Below are 15,131 nucleotides of genomic sequence, written 5' to 3'. Positions count from 1 at the left end.
TCTTTTGAATCCCATATGCCTGTTCAAGCTGACGCCTATCCCTGAAAAGGACTTTTGTGAACAGGATGCCTTAGATCCTCCTGGTTGCATGGCTAAAACTCAGGCTCTCTCATGTTTAGAAGTACGATCTCCCTTCCTTTCAGTTACTGTCAGTTTGCCTCCAATTGCCATTCTGAACTTGGCAAAAAAGGAGCCTACTATCCCTTTGCTCCTAATTTCCCAACCACCGCCGTAGTGAAAATGTAAGAGGAATTGACTCTGCTTTTGAGGACATCTCATTTGAGATGGTTGCCAGATTTTTACTGCAGATATGCCTGGCCTTTTGATTTCAGGCCTGGTCTTTCAATTACACCAATAAAACTTTGCAGACACCTCACTTCCAACTTTGCGCATTTTTCTATAGTGAGGCACAGTGCTGGATAAGAATCACATGACTTCATCCACGTGACAACTCACCCTTCTAAAGTAAAGACCAGCTCAGTTGGTACAAACACAAGTTTCAGGCAGCTAAGATGTGGGCCCTTAAAGAACAAAGCCAGTTGTAAGAACTTTACACTCACCTTAAGGTAATGTAATGGCTGCTGAAATACTGAGGTCTTCTTCAAACCACCCCACAGCAACGTGGCCAAATGACCAGAGGGGTCACAGAGGAATACTGGAAAGACATCTTATTTTAACTACATCTTTTACAATTTCTTGTGCACAAGCTGCTAACAACACCCACTTCTAAGATGCCCACTATTCTAAAACCTGTACTTTAAACTTGCTTGTAGGTCTCCCAGCAAGGATTTTTATATCCTTATCATCTTGTAAATAAGGGTTTCTGTTAACCGAATGTGTAATCTCTTCCCTAATGCGAATGTTCAACATACTGAAACCTGAAAGGACCTCTCTCCCTTCATGAATACACAGGAGACATACATAGGGACTTTAAAACAATTCCCATTTCTATCATAAGATGTAAACATGGTTATAATCCCATAATCCACACCTCCTCAGGGAACACTTTTCAGGACTAATCTCCCAAAACTACAACCAAATTGTCTGAGGCAAAGTCGTGGTACCACTTAACCCTTTTAACGTTTCACAAGGTGATGATTTTTGAAAATTCAACCACTACACGCTTGTCGGAAACCAGCTCACGTTTAATTGTGACATTTTAAAATTGGACAAGTGTTTTGACATCTGCCCCCCCATATTTAGTCTCTTTAAAATGACAGGAAAACACCAACCAATCACAGGCTTAATGGGTTTAATAAGTGTACCCCTTCAGTTCCTATTTGCAGCACCCAATATTCCCTTGAAATACCAGACAGACCCAGCAGTGGCCAGCAGTACACTTGAGACCTTCCGGGTTCCAAGTTCAGGGTCTCTGAGCATTCGGTGTTGCAGTGGCACTTGTCCAGAACTGGTACCTCCCTTTAGCTGGGGAACTTTAAAGGTACCAGTGAAAAAGCTTTTTCCCCTTCAAGGGGAAGAAAGAAAATCACTCCCCCAAACCCAGCAGATCTGGCTGTGAGGTCTTTCCTCCTGTCCCATCTCTTCAGACTTGTTTTTTTGCAGTGGAGCCAGAGAGATCTGAATCTAACCTGAGTTACAAGAAACACTAGACAGTGATGGCTATGAAGGGAATGGCTGGGAGCAAGTGAGATACTCCTTTCTCTCCCACATCCAATACATGTGCTTCACAGAAAAACAACACAAATAACAGGTCCACAAAACACAACAGCTAGAATTACAAAATCCATTCATCCGAGGGTGGTGGAAGGCAGGACGGGGAGCTGGGAGGGTCAATGGCACAGGGACAAAAATAGTATTCCAATCAGTCCAGGCACGGGGGCTGGCAAGTGCTAGAAAAGAGCTACAGAAAAAACTTGTGGTCCATTCAGACTCACCGGTGTTAAAAATCCCCACACTGGTGTCAGGAAGATTCTGCCTTAAGCGCACCAGAGACAAAAGTCCCAATTCCTCAGAGAGAAGGGAATAGGCAGAGGACCCTTGGCAGAGCAGGTCCTGCCTTTCCTGGCAGAGGAGGGGACGAGGAAAAGAGCTTCTACAGCCTGATTCCAAACCCACCCATCTCCTCTGGATGGCAGGCGACTCAGTGGCCTGCAGCAGCCTTCAGTTTGGCAGGAGACGGATGCGGTGAAGGGAATTTCTCTGCAGAGGTCGAGCTACTCAGGGCGGACTGCAAGTAGACCGTCTTGTGGAAAAGTCTGTTGCTTAAGAAAACCACCAAGGAGAAGAGGCGTAGCTGGAAAAGACTGGAAGGCAAGAGACCCGATTTGTTAGATCCCAGTTCATCAAACTTAATGTTTTAATTACTTAACAACTTACTTGACTACATTAAACTTAAAATGACATGGGGAAAACAAGACAACTGAAATTTGATCAAGGAAGTACTCTATAGATTTTAGACACATGGGTTAAAAGGCAGCAACTAAAGGCGCTGGGTCCAGTTGCTGTCATGAGTGCAATGGAATCACCATTTGAAGTATAAAGGCTCACAGGAAATAAAGTTACATTTCAGATTAATTCTGATTAGAGAAGTACTTTTCTATGGCTGCTTATAAACCTCCAGCTATGTCTGAAGATACCATATACTGTATGTGCTTCATTTTCAAGAGTTTCAAGGGAAAGCCAATTACACGAGATTGCCATTACACTAAGCACTGCTGGATAGTAAGAGTAAGCAAACACCTGAAACAGATCTGAAATTTCTAATACATGTATCCTCACTGACTCAACCAAAATTGATCAAAGATTAAACTTTTTTTAAAATGGTAAAACTTGGGGTGCCTGGGTGGCTCAGTCGTTAAGCGTCTGCCTTCGGCTCAGGTCATGATCCTGGAGTCCTGGGATCGAGCCCCGCATCGGGCTCCCTGCTCACCCAGAAGCCAGCTTCTCCCTCTCCCACTCCCCTTGCTTGTGTTCCCTCTCTCACTGTGTCTCTCTCTGTCAAATAAATAAAAAAATATATATATGTAAAAAAATAATAAATGGTAAAACTTTAGGATTGCTATTATTTTTTTTTTTTTTTAGGATTGCTATTATTATCGCTAAAGATTCACTTCATTTTGTTTTTTAAATGTATTGTTTTTAGAGAGAGAGCACGCATGCACAAACAAACGGGTGCTCGAGTGGTGAGGGAAGGTCAGAGAAAAAGCAAGAGAGAATTTCAAGTGGGCTCCACGCTCAGCACGGAGCCCAACATGGGGCCTGATCTCACAATCCTGAGATCATGACCTGAATCGAAATCAAAAGTCAGACACTGACCCGGCTGCACCACCCAGGCACCCCGCTAAAGATTCATTTTAGAATACTTTATTTTGGGGCACCTGGGTGGCGCAGTCAGTTTAGTGTCTGCCTTTGGTTCAGGTCATGATCTCAGGGTCTTGGGATGGAGCCCAGAGTAACCTGCTCAGCGGTGAGTCTGCTTCTCCCTCTCCCTCTGCTGCCCGGCCCCCTCATACTCTTGCTCAAATAAAATATTAAAAAATACTTTGTTTTACTATCACTATCAATAAACTCATGTAAGCCAGATCACATGATCCACTATAAAAAGTTGACCATTCTTACAAAAATGGGTTTCACTACAGGTGTTTACAGTGCCTTATATTCAGTGACTTAAATTTTAAGAATATGTATAATAGCATCATTTTTTGAAACATATGTGCATATGTGCGTGGGGAAAATTGGGGGATATATTCCACAAGTGTTCTTCTATTGTCATAGTGTATATTAACGCTTTCAACACTGTAAGAGATTATTTTTTTAAAAAGAGTCTCATTCCTGTAATTGTGACCTTATAGCCCCGATCCTTTATACAGAGACACAGCTTTACTACACTTTAGCTAATACCGGCTAGTACTTACTATGCTTTGCCAGGGGTCTTTGCTTCATTGGCGCTGATAATAAATAGAGGAAAGAGGATGGAGAAGAGGCAGCCACTGTAAACAGAAGAGAAAAAGACGCCTTCATGACAGCCAGGACTTTGGAGAAGAGATTAGAAGCCCAGAGTTCCCTTGCCTCCAGAGCTAACCTCATGGCTTGATGAAACCTAAATCTATCAAACACATCTTCAAAAAAACCTTTTTTTGTTTTCCTAAGCACTAGCTACAGTAAACACTGCTCCAGGAGGCAACATAAAAGAATATGGCATTTAGCATCATGCAGACTAGATTTTAATGCTAACTGACAAATGTCTCTCTGTCAAAGAGAAAAAGTCTACAGGCCTCCTGATGGCCAAATAAGTGCCTACCATAAAACCAGGCATACAGATGCTCCCTACACTGAGTATTTTTACTAGTCCCCATCAAGTCCCTCTGGCCAAATTACCTGATAATGTATGAGGACTGCATTGCTGTGAGGAAAGCCAAGGGCAAGCCAAACCCAAAGTAGTAAGGCCAATTCCTTTCTATGTTTGACAACCGCTGGTGCATTTCAATTCCTAAAACAAGACAGCCAATACAATTAATAATTAGATTGCTTACTTCCTTTTAGTCAAATGACTAAATATGGTAGACAAATTATTTGAGGTTTGAGTTTTTAGGTACACATCTGTCATCTGGAACAGTTAAAGCATACAAACTGGAACTGTCCAAATAATGATATAAGGCTTCTGTGTGAAGTTTTTCAATTCAATAATCATAACTTTAAAGCTGCTAGGAATTATGAATTACAACATCAGCATCCTTTGTCATGATTAGTCTCAAACAAAGTAAGGTATCAAATAAAAAGGCAGCCATTCTCTAGAAACCAAGTAACCTCTTCCAACCACAGACAACCGGACAAATATGCCAAGGTCTTTAAAACATCCCCCAAAGAATATGAAAGCACTGACATCAAATTGATTTCTCAAATTCAGGAAAATGAGTGCTCCTTTATGCCACTGTATGGCTCAGTCAGAGCTACATCACATTAAGCACCATGAAGGTAATGTTACATTGCCATGTCCCCCTGGCATCAAAGTTACGGATTAAACCCCGTAAGCCAAGTGTAAATTCCCTCTTGCCGAAGAGGCTACTTCCTTCCAAAGATGGTTTACCAAGGGCCTAAGTATTGAACAGTTCTCGAGAAGTCTGTTTAGCAGCATTTCCAAACTGGACCTCCTACTTCTGAGTTTCTTTAGATGGACTCACCTTTATTGAACCAACGATATTCAAAGCAGTACAGTGAGTAGAGAAGGGACATATGCAGAAGACTAACCAGCTGACCAACAAGGTGGATGGGAAAGAGACTCACAAACATCCCCTAAAGAACAAATACGGAAAATCTTAATCCCAAAGCTTCAAGACCTAACACTCTTCACCCGCCACTGAGTCATCCCCCTCTGCGTATATAATACAGCCTCATAGATGCTCAAGTTTCTCAACAGCAGGAGAGTGGAGAATGCCCGTGGGCAAGGAAGAGGAGGTAAATTCATGTTGCTTATTATTTTACAATTTTTAAATTTTCTAGTTATTTCTGTGAAAAAATGATTTAAAAATCATTACCTCCCATAAAGCTTATCTGCCCCAGTTTAAATGCAATACTGTCTTTGTGAAGCTCCTTTTAACAAACCTTTTTTCAAAACTTGCCCATGTACCCAGAAGGCCAGTCTCACCTGGATGAGGAAAAGAGCCTGCAGCAAAAGGTTGAAGAGCATGTCAGCAATTATTTTGCTGACACTAGGGAACGGGTGAGGCTTCCTCCCTGATACCTCAAATGCCAGGTCAGCTATGTCCTGTAACAGAGAAAGTAGCTCACCAAAACATGAGTAAGATGGCTTCACCACCCATCCCCAAAGCTAAGGTCACTGGTCTACCCTTAGATCTGCCAGGTGAGAAAAGCTCCTGGACATCTGGCCAAGGGAGGCTTTTGTGACCTGAGACAATAATTCCATTTTACAAGTGTACAAGGATCACCCACTGGCTGCATGAGCAAGAAAGGTTAAGGCTATGAAATCATTCCCTGCATGGCCACCAACCACGAGGCTAAAACCTGACACCCATCAACCCACCACCCATCAACCATCATGCTGCAGGACCCAGACTCCATTCTGCCATGGACCTACTTGAAACCAAATGGCATTTACAACTTTGCTAAGCACAAACAGAGGGAGCACCCAAAGAGCACTGAAAATGGACGTAAGGAAGAATTCCAGCCACGACCAAACATCTCCATGTAGTGATGGATCACCTAAAAAGGGGGGGGAAAAGAGCTGTCAGTTTAAAGACCAAACATGGAACTCCTAGGTGGTCACTCTTCCCTCCACCCCCCACCTATGTTTCCTGCCAGCACATCACCATACCGATTTCAGACAGCTGTCCTCTCCGGACACACACCAACCTCTAGTCACAGCTCTCATTCAGAGGAGCCATCTGTGCTGCTTACCTGGTGGTGACTGAGATGTCACACACTATGCAGGAAACTACCTGAGTTTCAATCCCAGCTCTGCCACTTACTAATGGTTTAACCTCAGTAACCAATTTCTATTCTATTTCTATTTCCTCACCCATAAAAAAGCTATCTGTAACAGTACCCAAAGGGTTGTTGAGAGGCCTGACCTAAAAACACCTAAAGCTCCTGGTACGCGGTAGTGTTCCATGAAGCGAGGGAGACAGGGCAATACCTCCCACCCCCATCCCGGGCAGGTGGCACACAGCAATGCATACACTTACCAATAATTTGGGCTGTCACCGACTGTAGCACAGGAATAAACACTCGATAAAACAAGAGGAGACTTAACTAAAGGGAAGAAGTAATAAACATTAAAAGCTCTTCTTTTTAAAACAAGAGTTCCAACTTTCAGTGTCATTATTTTCCAGACAGAGGTGACTTTTCAAGGAAGCTTGGAGACACCAAAACTGAGAGCTATTTCTACCTCCCAATACTCCCCTAAGGTACAAACCTGACACTGCCTGTGAAAACACTGAGACTCCTGGGGACAGAGATGAACGTTTCAAATAGTGTTCAGACCTAAATACGTAGTAATACTTATTAATTAAACATCTGGAAACATCTCTGATGTTTAGATCAAGACAAAGACAACTTGAGTTACACTGAATTCCAAGTCAAAAAAAAAAAAATTTTAACTACCTGTTCTTCAAAGTACTTAAACTTCCGTTAAGTCTGTGTTGGTTCTTGATGAACTCTAGGTAACTTTTTCTGGTATGGGTTTTAACAGTAATCAATTCTAACAGATTGATAAGACCAGATGCGAAGATAACCTTGCCCCTGTCCTTCTGCCCTGCCCTTCTGATCTCCCATAGTCGCTCTTAGCCAAAATGTCCAATGCCAAGAGGAACTCTTTTAACATTAAAACTGGTGAAATAGTCATTTTTTAAAAAATAAAAGTGTAGAGGCGCCTGGGTGGCTCAGTCGGTTAAGCATCTGACTCCTGATTTTGGCTCAGGTCATGATCTCAGGGTCATGGGATCAAGACCCGCATGGGGCTCTGCGCTGGGCACGGAGCCTGCTTGAGATTCTTTCTCCCTTTCCCTCTGCCTCCCTATTTGTGTTCTCTCTCAAAAATGAAATAAAATAATTAATAAATAAATAAATAAAAATAAAAGTGTATATTTAGGGCTATCCCTGACATTTACATACAAGTGTTCTTTGTGTGGGAATAAAATCACCATTGGTGCACAGACTTCTCAGTTATGGTCTTGAGCATGTATCACCACGTGAAAGCTACTTGTCTCAGTTTCAAGACAAGGGTCAAGAACTATTAACACAGCAACAACCTGAAGGCACCTGGCATTTGAGGAAAAAGAACTTACCCAGAATACTCCACCATTCCAAGCGCAGCACTGGAAAATTCGACTAACGATACGTGGCTCACTGGAAAAGACCACGTGTATTTAGCTCATAAGATATATGGGCTATTTCCATATCATTCAGTCACTCCCCACCTTAGACCTTTTGTTGGTTACTGTTATTTTTCTAGCACCTATTATTCTCCCAATGTCCTCCTAGTGTCAATGAGAAAAGGCTAAAAATATTTCTAGAGAAGCAGTTTTTCTTCTTTGTGTGTGTGTGTGGTTCTCGATTCACCATTCTGTCTTTTAAAACACCATGACATTCTCAGCAAGCATGATTGCTAGACCCTAGTTTAATTTGATGTGGGGCGGGGGGGGAAGAGTCACCTGTAATATTTTTTTTGGAAAAAAATGCAAAAAGCAAACAAGGGGGTACTGAAATTCCAAGTGACTATATAGGGTCTTAATTCTACACTACGGACCAGTCACTTCCTGAAGTCCCTCCCCCTCAGACATTTCCTGACATCAGCCCCCACTCCTTACCTCTCTTGCTTCCTTTCTATACTTTGGGCTCTCCTCTGTGCCAGCACACTGCTTGCCCTTCTTCGACGCTGCTCCTCTCTCTTTTGCTGAATCCGAGCATCTAGCTTTGAGATGGTACAAATTCCCCAGATGGAATCTTTGATTCCCTATAGACAAGGGTATTATTTTAAAGAGGAAGGATTATGGATCAGAGAAGACTTCCCTAAGTTATATAAAGTAAAGTAACAGTGGAAACCACTGAACTTATTTTGCCACATGGCTTAAGGGAGCCTTGATAGTTTGATATAATTCAAAATTTACAGCAGTTGTAAGAATAGAACTTCTAAATATCCTTTCTCCAGATTTACCAAGTAATAATAAATATGGTAAATTAACTTATTATTTACATGTATATATACACATTTTCTCCCATATCAGAATGGGTATCACTTTTTTTTTTTTTAATTTGACAGAGAGAAAGAGATCACAAGCAGGAGAAGTGGCATAGGGAGAGGGAGAAATAGGCTCCCGCTGAGCAGGGAGCCCGATGCAGGGCTTGATCCCAGGGTCCTGGGATCACGACCTCAGCCAAAGGCAGATGCTTAACCAACAGAGCCACCCAGGCACCCCCAGAATGTGTATTCCTAAGAATGATATTCTTTTCTATAACCGCAAGTTAGCGATTCCAGAAATTTAATACTGAAATACTTTAATCCCCAGGCCATATTCCAGTTTCTCCATTTGTCCCGACAATGCCCTCTATAGCATGTTTACCCTGCACCTGTCACAAATCAGTTCAGAGTCACATGCTACATTTACTTGTCATATCTCCTTAGCCCCTGTTAATTAGAAACAGCTCCTCAGCCTGTCTTTCTTCTTGAAGTACAGAGGCTAGTTATTTCATGGTTCCCTCAAGTTAGGTTTTCTCACGATTAGACCCAGGCTACCCCATTTTTGGCATGGGTATCGCAGAAAGGCTGGTGTGCCCTTCTAGATAGTAGAGGCAGAGAAAGACACCTGTCTGCCCTTGCTGGTGATGTTATGTTACATACTCAGCCACGGTGCTGTCTAGCTTCTCCACTGTATGGTTGCAAATTTCTCCTCTTGCAATAATAAGCCATCGGTGGGCAGACACTGCTGAGATCAGGCAAATATCCTGCTCATTAAGTTTCTCTCCCTGAGATTTAGCACCCATTGACAATTCTTGGCCAAACCAAGCTTGAATAACATGGTTGCAAAACAGTGGTTTTCTAATCCCTCCACACTTAAGACTATAGAAAGTCCGGTTACTGCCCTCCTCCATACTCTTTCAATATTAATCAAATACCTCTAGTATGCCCTATACCCTGTACTAAACTCCAGGGATACAAGGACAAATGAAACACTGGTCTCTAGAAAGGACCAGGGGCTGGACCACAGTTAGGGAAAGACAAAGAAATCACTACTGTAAGATATGAATAGCTGGAGGATGAGAGCCTGCCACATAAGACAGAAACAACGTGGTAGTATAGTTAGAGGAAAGAATGTCCTTAAGGAGTGTGTGAAGGGGGAGGGCTGTTGGCTGTTAAGTTTATAAAGATAGTGACAGAGGCACTTGCCCACCATATTGAAAGAGCTCCAATAGCAGAAAAGTTAGTGCTACAAAGCCCAGAAGAGCCTATCACCCAGTTCCAAAACTTCATCCATCCATCCATCCACCCACATGTTAAACATCCTCAATGAGCTAGACGTTGGTCACATGAAAATGCCCAAGAAACATGTAGCCTACCAGGACTAGTATACAACCAAAAAACAACAAAAATAGTTTAAAATATGTGCCACAACAGATTTATGTCCAAAATGGATTGGTAGCAATGGGATATTCAACCTCACAAAGAATAGGTGGTGAAAAAAATGATTCTGGAAGCAAAGGCCAAACTGGACTAAAAAAATGGCATTTTTACCTATTATTAGCTACTAACAAATTTTGGAGATAACTGCCAGGATACAGAAAAATGGGAATGGGCCAAGTGGTTATGTACTAACCACTGACAGCATAAATTGGCACAGTGCGCATGTGATCTTTTTATCTGCAAGTAGAGTTTTATTTTGCTTTTAACTTCTAAATCTTCACAAACTGCTTAAATATTTGAGTTAGTGAAGTTCAAAGGGCTGAGGGCCTTGTATGTGCTAGGACGATGACCGGATTCCCACCTCTGAATGCTTACAGTCTAACTGGGTCGGACAAACATTAACAGTGCATTGTAGAACTGATCTAGGGTTGAAATTTTATAGCACAAGAATGGCAAGATGAGGTAAAGTTATTAAAAGTAGATCTCAGGGCTCCTGGGTGGCTTACAATTGGTTAAGTGTCTGCCCTTGGCTCAGGTCATGATCCCAGGGTCCTGGGATCGAGCCCCCAGAGCCGCCACATCAGGCTCCCTGCTCGGTGGGGAGTCTGGTTCTCCCTCCACTCCTCCCCCTGCTCATGCTCCCTATCCCTCTCTCAAATAAATAAATAAAAATCTTAAAAAAAAAAAAAAAAAAGTAGATCTCATTGCATGAAGTCTCTTTGACCCTTCTAAGATACTCCTTCAATTTCCCCTCTTTTACTCAAAGGTAATAAACTTTTAAGCATTCCCACTAAGGAAGGATCCCCCTGCTCCCAAGGATATAGCTACAAGGGTTACAACCAGAGCATTTAGCCTCAGACACACACTATAATGGAATTTTCTGCTACTGGTTAATTGGGTTACTAAGTCCTAAACAGATCTTTATGGGACATTTTCCTAGAGCATCGTCATCTGGACCATGTAGAATGGGGAGAAAGTAGGTTCTGTAATGTAAATAGGAATAAAGTAGTTCAGGTAATAGTATTCTATCAATGCTCATTGTTTAATTTTGGCCAGCGGACCATGGTTGCATAAAATAACTTGATGCTGGTGAAGGATATAGGGCAACTCTTTGTACTATTTTGCAACTTTTCTGTAAGTCTAAAATTATTCCAAAATAGACATTATTTTTGAAAAAAAAGGCTCTGGAGTCAAACTAACCAAGGTTCCAATACTAGAGACACTCACTAGACAGCTTTCCCAAGCTTCTGGAAGATGCAAGATAACACTTAATCTCCTGAGTAGTGTGGATGAGAATGAAAACCTATAGGTGAGGGACCCAACAAATATAACAAAAATTGCCCCCACAAAAAACCTAAAGGATTTCCTAGTCAGTTCCCGCAGCAAAAAGATAGAGATGACACAACGATGTACTCACCCTGGCAAGGTCCTGGAGAAAGGTCTTGACACTGTCAGCCATCTCTTCGCCACCCAAACTACCAACTACACAGAGGGAGAAGCGTCTCAAAATCTTTCATCATGAAGGACCTGGAAACAGATGGAGCGTAATGGGGCAACAAATAGGTATCTTACAGGTAAGTTATTTCACGTACATTTCTACATAAGGACTTTTCCATATACTTGCATCTCTACCAGGAGTGTAGCAGATTCGGGCACTCCCATAGATAGAACACAGGGAACTAAATGAAGGTATACCTGTAACTGCTGAAACCTGAAAGCAATACAATTTTTAAGTCACTTCCCACCCTTCCACTTTTAAGTAGGGGTAAATGTGCTCTCAGTCCAGGAGTCTCCTCTCTGGGCCTTGATGTCCCAAACCATCCCTCCTACACATCCCAAATACTTGCGGATTTGGAAATGAGTGATAATTACATTTCAGTATCCTCGTAAGTGGTAGTTATACTTGATGTAGAACCTCAAACTCTTGAATGAAAATGCAAGAGCAAGATGAAGGTTCTGGCAAAAATGACTAAATGTGAAATAGACTACCAAATAGGCCTCCCGGTGTTTTCCAACTTTAAATATATACATATATACACACACAATTTTAATAAGCATGCAAGAAACAGTGGAATATAAATTAGGTCAAAAAAGTTCCATGTATAAATATTCCTTAAAACACTACAGCTTTCTCATTTTAGGTATTTCTCAGGTGAATGAGAAACCTAGCTTCAAAAATTATGACAGAGTTTCACAAGCATCTTGTATAAAACTCCAATTTCAAAACATAAGCACATTTTCCCTCACACATATAACCACTTCAAACTGAACCTTGACCCAACTGGACTGCTGCCAACCCAGAACCAGAAGAGCAGTGAATATAGCAGTAGGAAGGTACTTGCACAACTTGCACAGCACCGTATATACCATATGTTCCTAAGGTCAAATCCTATTACCTCAGATAAAGAAGCTTCTAGGATTCAAAAACTTCTGTGAATACGCCACTTAAAAACAAAAACACCTCAGGGTGACAGGGTAACTCACTGTCAGGTGAATAGTAACTATTCAACACACAATACCACTTTCTGAAGACTATCACGGATTCATTCTTAACCAGCTATTTCCTCCTCTGCAAATTAACGATATTAAAATTCTTCACAGGTCTTTTGAATAGGTGTAATAACAGAAAAACAGTAACTTCTATATAAACACAATCCCACTAAGGACTGAGCTAGCTTGGGAGTTTGAGGAAGCCAATCACTGAGTCTGCATTTCTCACAGGACACTGACAAAGAGCGTTCAAGCACGGCAGTTCTAGTCCAGCAGAACAGCTGGGTTATCTGAACCGTGGCCATTAACACCTGGCTTCCGCACGTACCAGGGGCAGGTTACCTACTGACCAGGAGCGGCCGTCGAAGGACAAGTCAATTCTATACAGAGACCCTAGCGGCCTTCCTTCACGGATACTTGAATTGCCCGGTTTAACAAAAAGCTGAGGCATGGAGAAAAATAGAACTTGCCACAATTTAAGACCACACGGGAAATTTTACAATGGAGTTGGAAGGAAATAAGATGCATCTGGTTCTCATCACTTTACAGATGGAGGAACTGAGTCTCCGAAGTTAAATGCTTGCCCAAGATTACAGCAAAGAAAGGCTACTGCGAACTTCAAAACCCTGGTATTCTAACCCTCAGTCGGGACTTGTTACTCAAACTTTGCAATGAGTTTGTTTAACCCGAGGATCCCATGGGCAACTTCTCTTGAACCCGGAAATACAGGTGGCCTTTGGATGCCGAATAGTCATTAGAGCTTGTTAAGCATCTTCTGAGGCACAATCCTGTTCTTTCATTTCTAAGCCACCAAACCCAAGTCCGGAAAGGAGGAAGCTGTTCTAGGCAACACCAGGCGCAGAAAGGGTGAGCATCCTCGCTTCTCTCGAGAGCTCCACAGACTGCTTCAGATCCACGGGTCAGCTCGGACCCGTCTCCGCCGTAGCTCCTTGCCAATTTCGACCGGAAACATAGTTTTCCCCCAGGAACCCAGCCGTGCACGAAGTGCGGAGCACGCTCACCTCCGGTCACACGCAGAGCTAAACATAGACGCGCCGCACCTCCGGCACCGTCTCGCGCGGGGCTGCGGGCTGCGTCCCGCGCCCCGGCCTGGCCCGACTCGGGCCAGAACCTTCCTGCTAGGGGTCCTCTCCCGAATCCCCTGCCCGGAACCACGCACCCCCGCGCTCGGGCCCTCCCAGCCCTCGCAGGGCCCCAGCTGCCGCGGAGCCAGTGGCCTGGCTCGGCCAGTCTTGCACTTACCCGGCCGCTCCGCCGCCGCGGCTCCGGCCCCACCCGGCCCCTCGCCCACCGAGGGCCCACTCGGCTCCTATTGGACCCTCCGCGCCCGGCAGCCAGGTCCCGCCCGGGCGCTCCCAGGGCCGGGGCCGCTGCGCCCGCACTGGGCATGCCCGGGCCGCACGGGGCCGCTGGGAAGTCGGGCGGGCGCCCAGCCGAGCCGAGCCGAGCCGAGCCGCGCCGCGACGCGCCGCGCAGCCCGGGGTGGGGTGGAGGGGGCGGGGCCGCAGCGGCGGAGGGGGCGGGGCCAGGCGGGGCGGTGGAGCCTGGGAAATGCAGTCCGTGCTCCGACCCCGCCCGTCCCGCGCCGGGTCCAGAGACGCCCAGGAGCGCCCAGCACGCTTCCGCGGACCGCCTGCCTCATCCAGTTCTGCCAGATCCCTCTTCCAGTTCTGCCAGATCCCTCAACCTGGTTTTTGTCCTCCCCGTTTACTTCTGCAGGGTTGCTTGTCCTTCTAAAATCCTACGAAGCCTAACAAAAAATACAGAGGTCACCTTGCTTTATCTAGTTGGAAATTTTCCGTAACCAAAGGGTACTATGCAACGATGGGCTTAAGTCAAGATCATTAAGAACAGGACACGGCGCCATGCAGTTCGGCTGCTTAGGTGTGCACTCTGCCGGCAAAGTGATGGTTGAGATTAAAACTCTAAAAGTGAAAAGAAGTAAAGCCTTTTCATCTCCATCCCCACCAATCCATTTTTACCCCAGGGATGGCAACTCCTTAGCATCCACATTAAGCCTCACCTAGAACTTTTTCTTTTCTATTCCCAGCCTCTTATATCTCACCATTTCTTTTCTTTTCTCTTAATATTTCCCTTTACCTCTTGTGTTTAGAACTGCTAGTGCTAGGGCCACCTATAGGATCAGATTTTTACCTTGAGAAGCTATTTAGTGCAACCTCCTATTTGTGGGACAGGAAGCCTGGGTGTCAAGTGACTCACTCAAGGTCATTGGCAGAGCAAATGCCCAGGCCTCCTGACTCTTCCAGTTAAGTGGGCTAGGAGTTGTTGTTGACCCCTTCTCCCTGGCTCAACATCCAGCCCCATGCCAAAATAAACCAGCCCCGTACCTTGAGCCTGCAGAAACCTTCCCTTCCCTTCAAGGAAGAGGATCAGTAGAAATGACCAAGATCAGAGAAGGGAATGAAGCATTCAGAATAGAAGCCCTGAAGTAAAGGGCCAACCTAGGATTTATATGTAAACTCCTGGAGAGGTTGGGGGGAGGGGGCAGAGATGGGACATTTTT

At 44.0% G+C, this 15,131-nt stretch overlaps 1 protein-coding gene across 2 annotated transcripts; it reads right to left on the bottom strand.

The window, feature by feature from the left end:
* Positions 1–1,124: 1,124 nt before the first annotated feature.
* On the bottom strand, positions 1,125–14,054 carry EI24 (EI24 autophagy associated transmembrane protein). 2 transcript variants are annotated; one of them, XM_025893654.2, is made up of 11 exons: positions 13,850–14,051; positions 11,514–11,623; positions 8,286–8,431; positions 7,764–7,824; positions 6,663–6,729; positions 6,056–6,180; positions 5,606–5,725; positions 5,142–5,253; positions 4,339–4,450; positions 3,876–3,950; positions 1,125–2,264 (listed from the first exon to the last, which is right to left on the bottom strand). In XM_025893654.2, the coding sequence occupies exons 2-11, from the start codon at positions 11,553–11,555 to the stop codon at positions 2,102–2,104; spliced, it is 1,023 nt and encodes a 340-aa protein (XP_025749439.1). In that variant the 5' UTR covers positions 11,556–11,623; positions 13,850–14,051; the 3' UTR covers positions 1,125–2,101. The 2 variants fall into 2 exon arrangements, with proteins under 2 accessions (XP_025749439.1, XP_025749440.1); XM_025893655.2 differs by lacking the exon at positions 3,876–3,950 and having other exon boundaries at positions 13,850–14,054.
* Between the last annotated feature and the right edge of the window lie 1,077 nt (positions 14,055–15,131).

This window comes from Callorhinus ursinus, unplaced genomic scaffold (genome assembly GCF_003265705.2).
Source record: "Callorhinus ursinus isolate GAN/ISIS: 27379988/994484 unplaced genomic scaffold, GSC_fseal_2.0 scaffold19, whole genome shotgun sequence".
In the NCBI taxonomy this organism is placed as follows: domain Eukaryota; kingdom Metazoa; phylum Chordata; class Mammalia; order Carnivora; family Otariidae; genus Callorhinus; species Callorhinus ursinus.
Note: the sequence above shows the minus strand (reverse complement) of the source record. Positions and strands in the feature narration are given on the sequence as shown.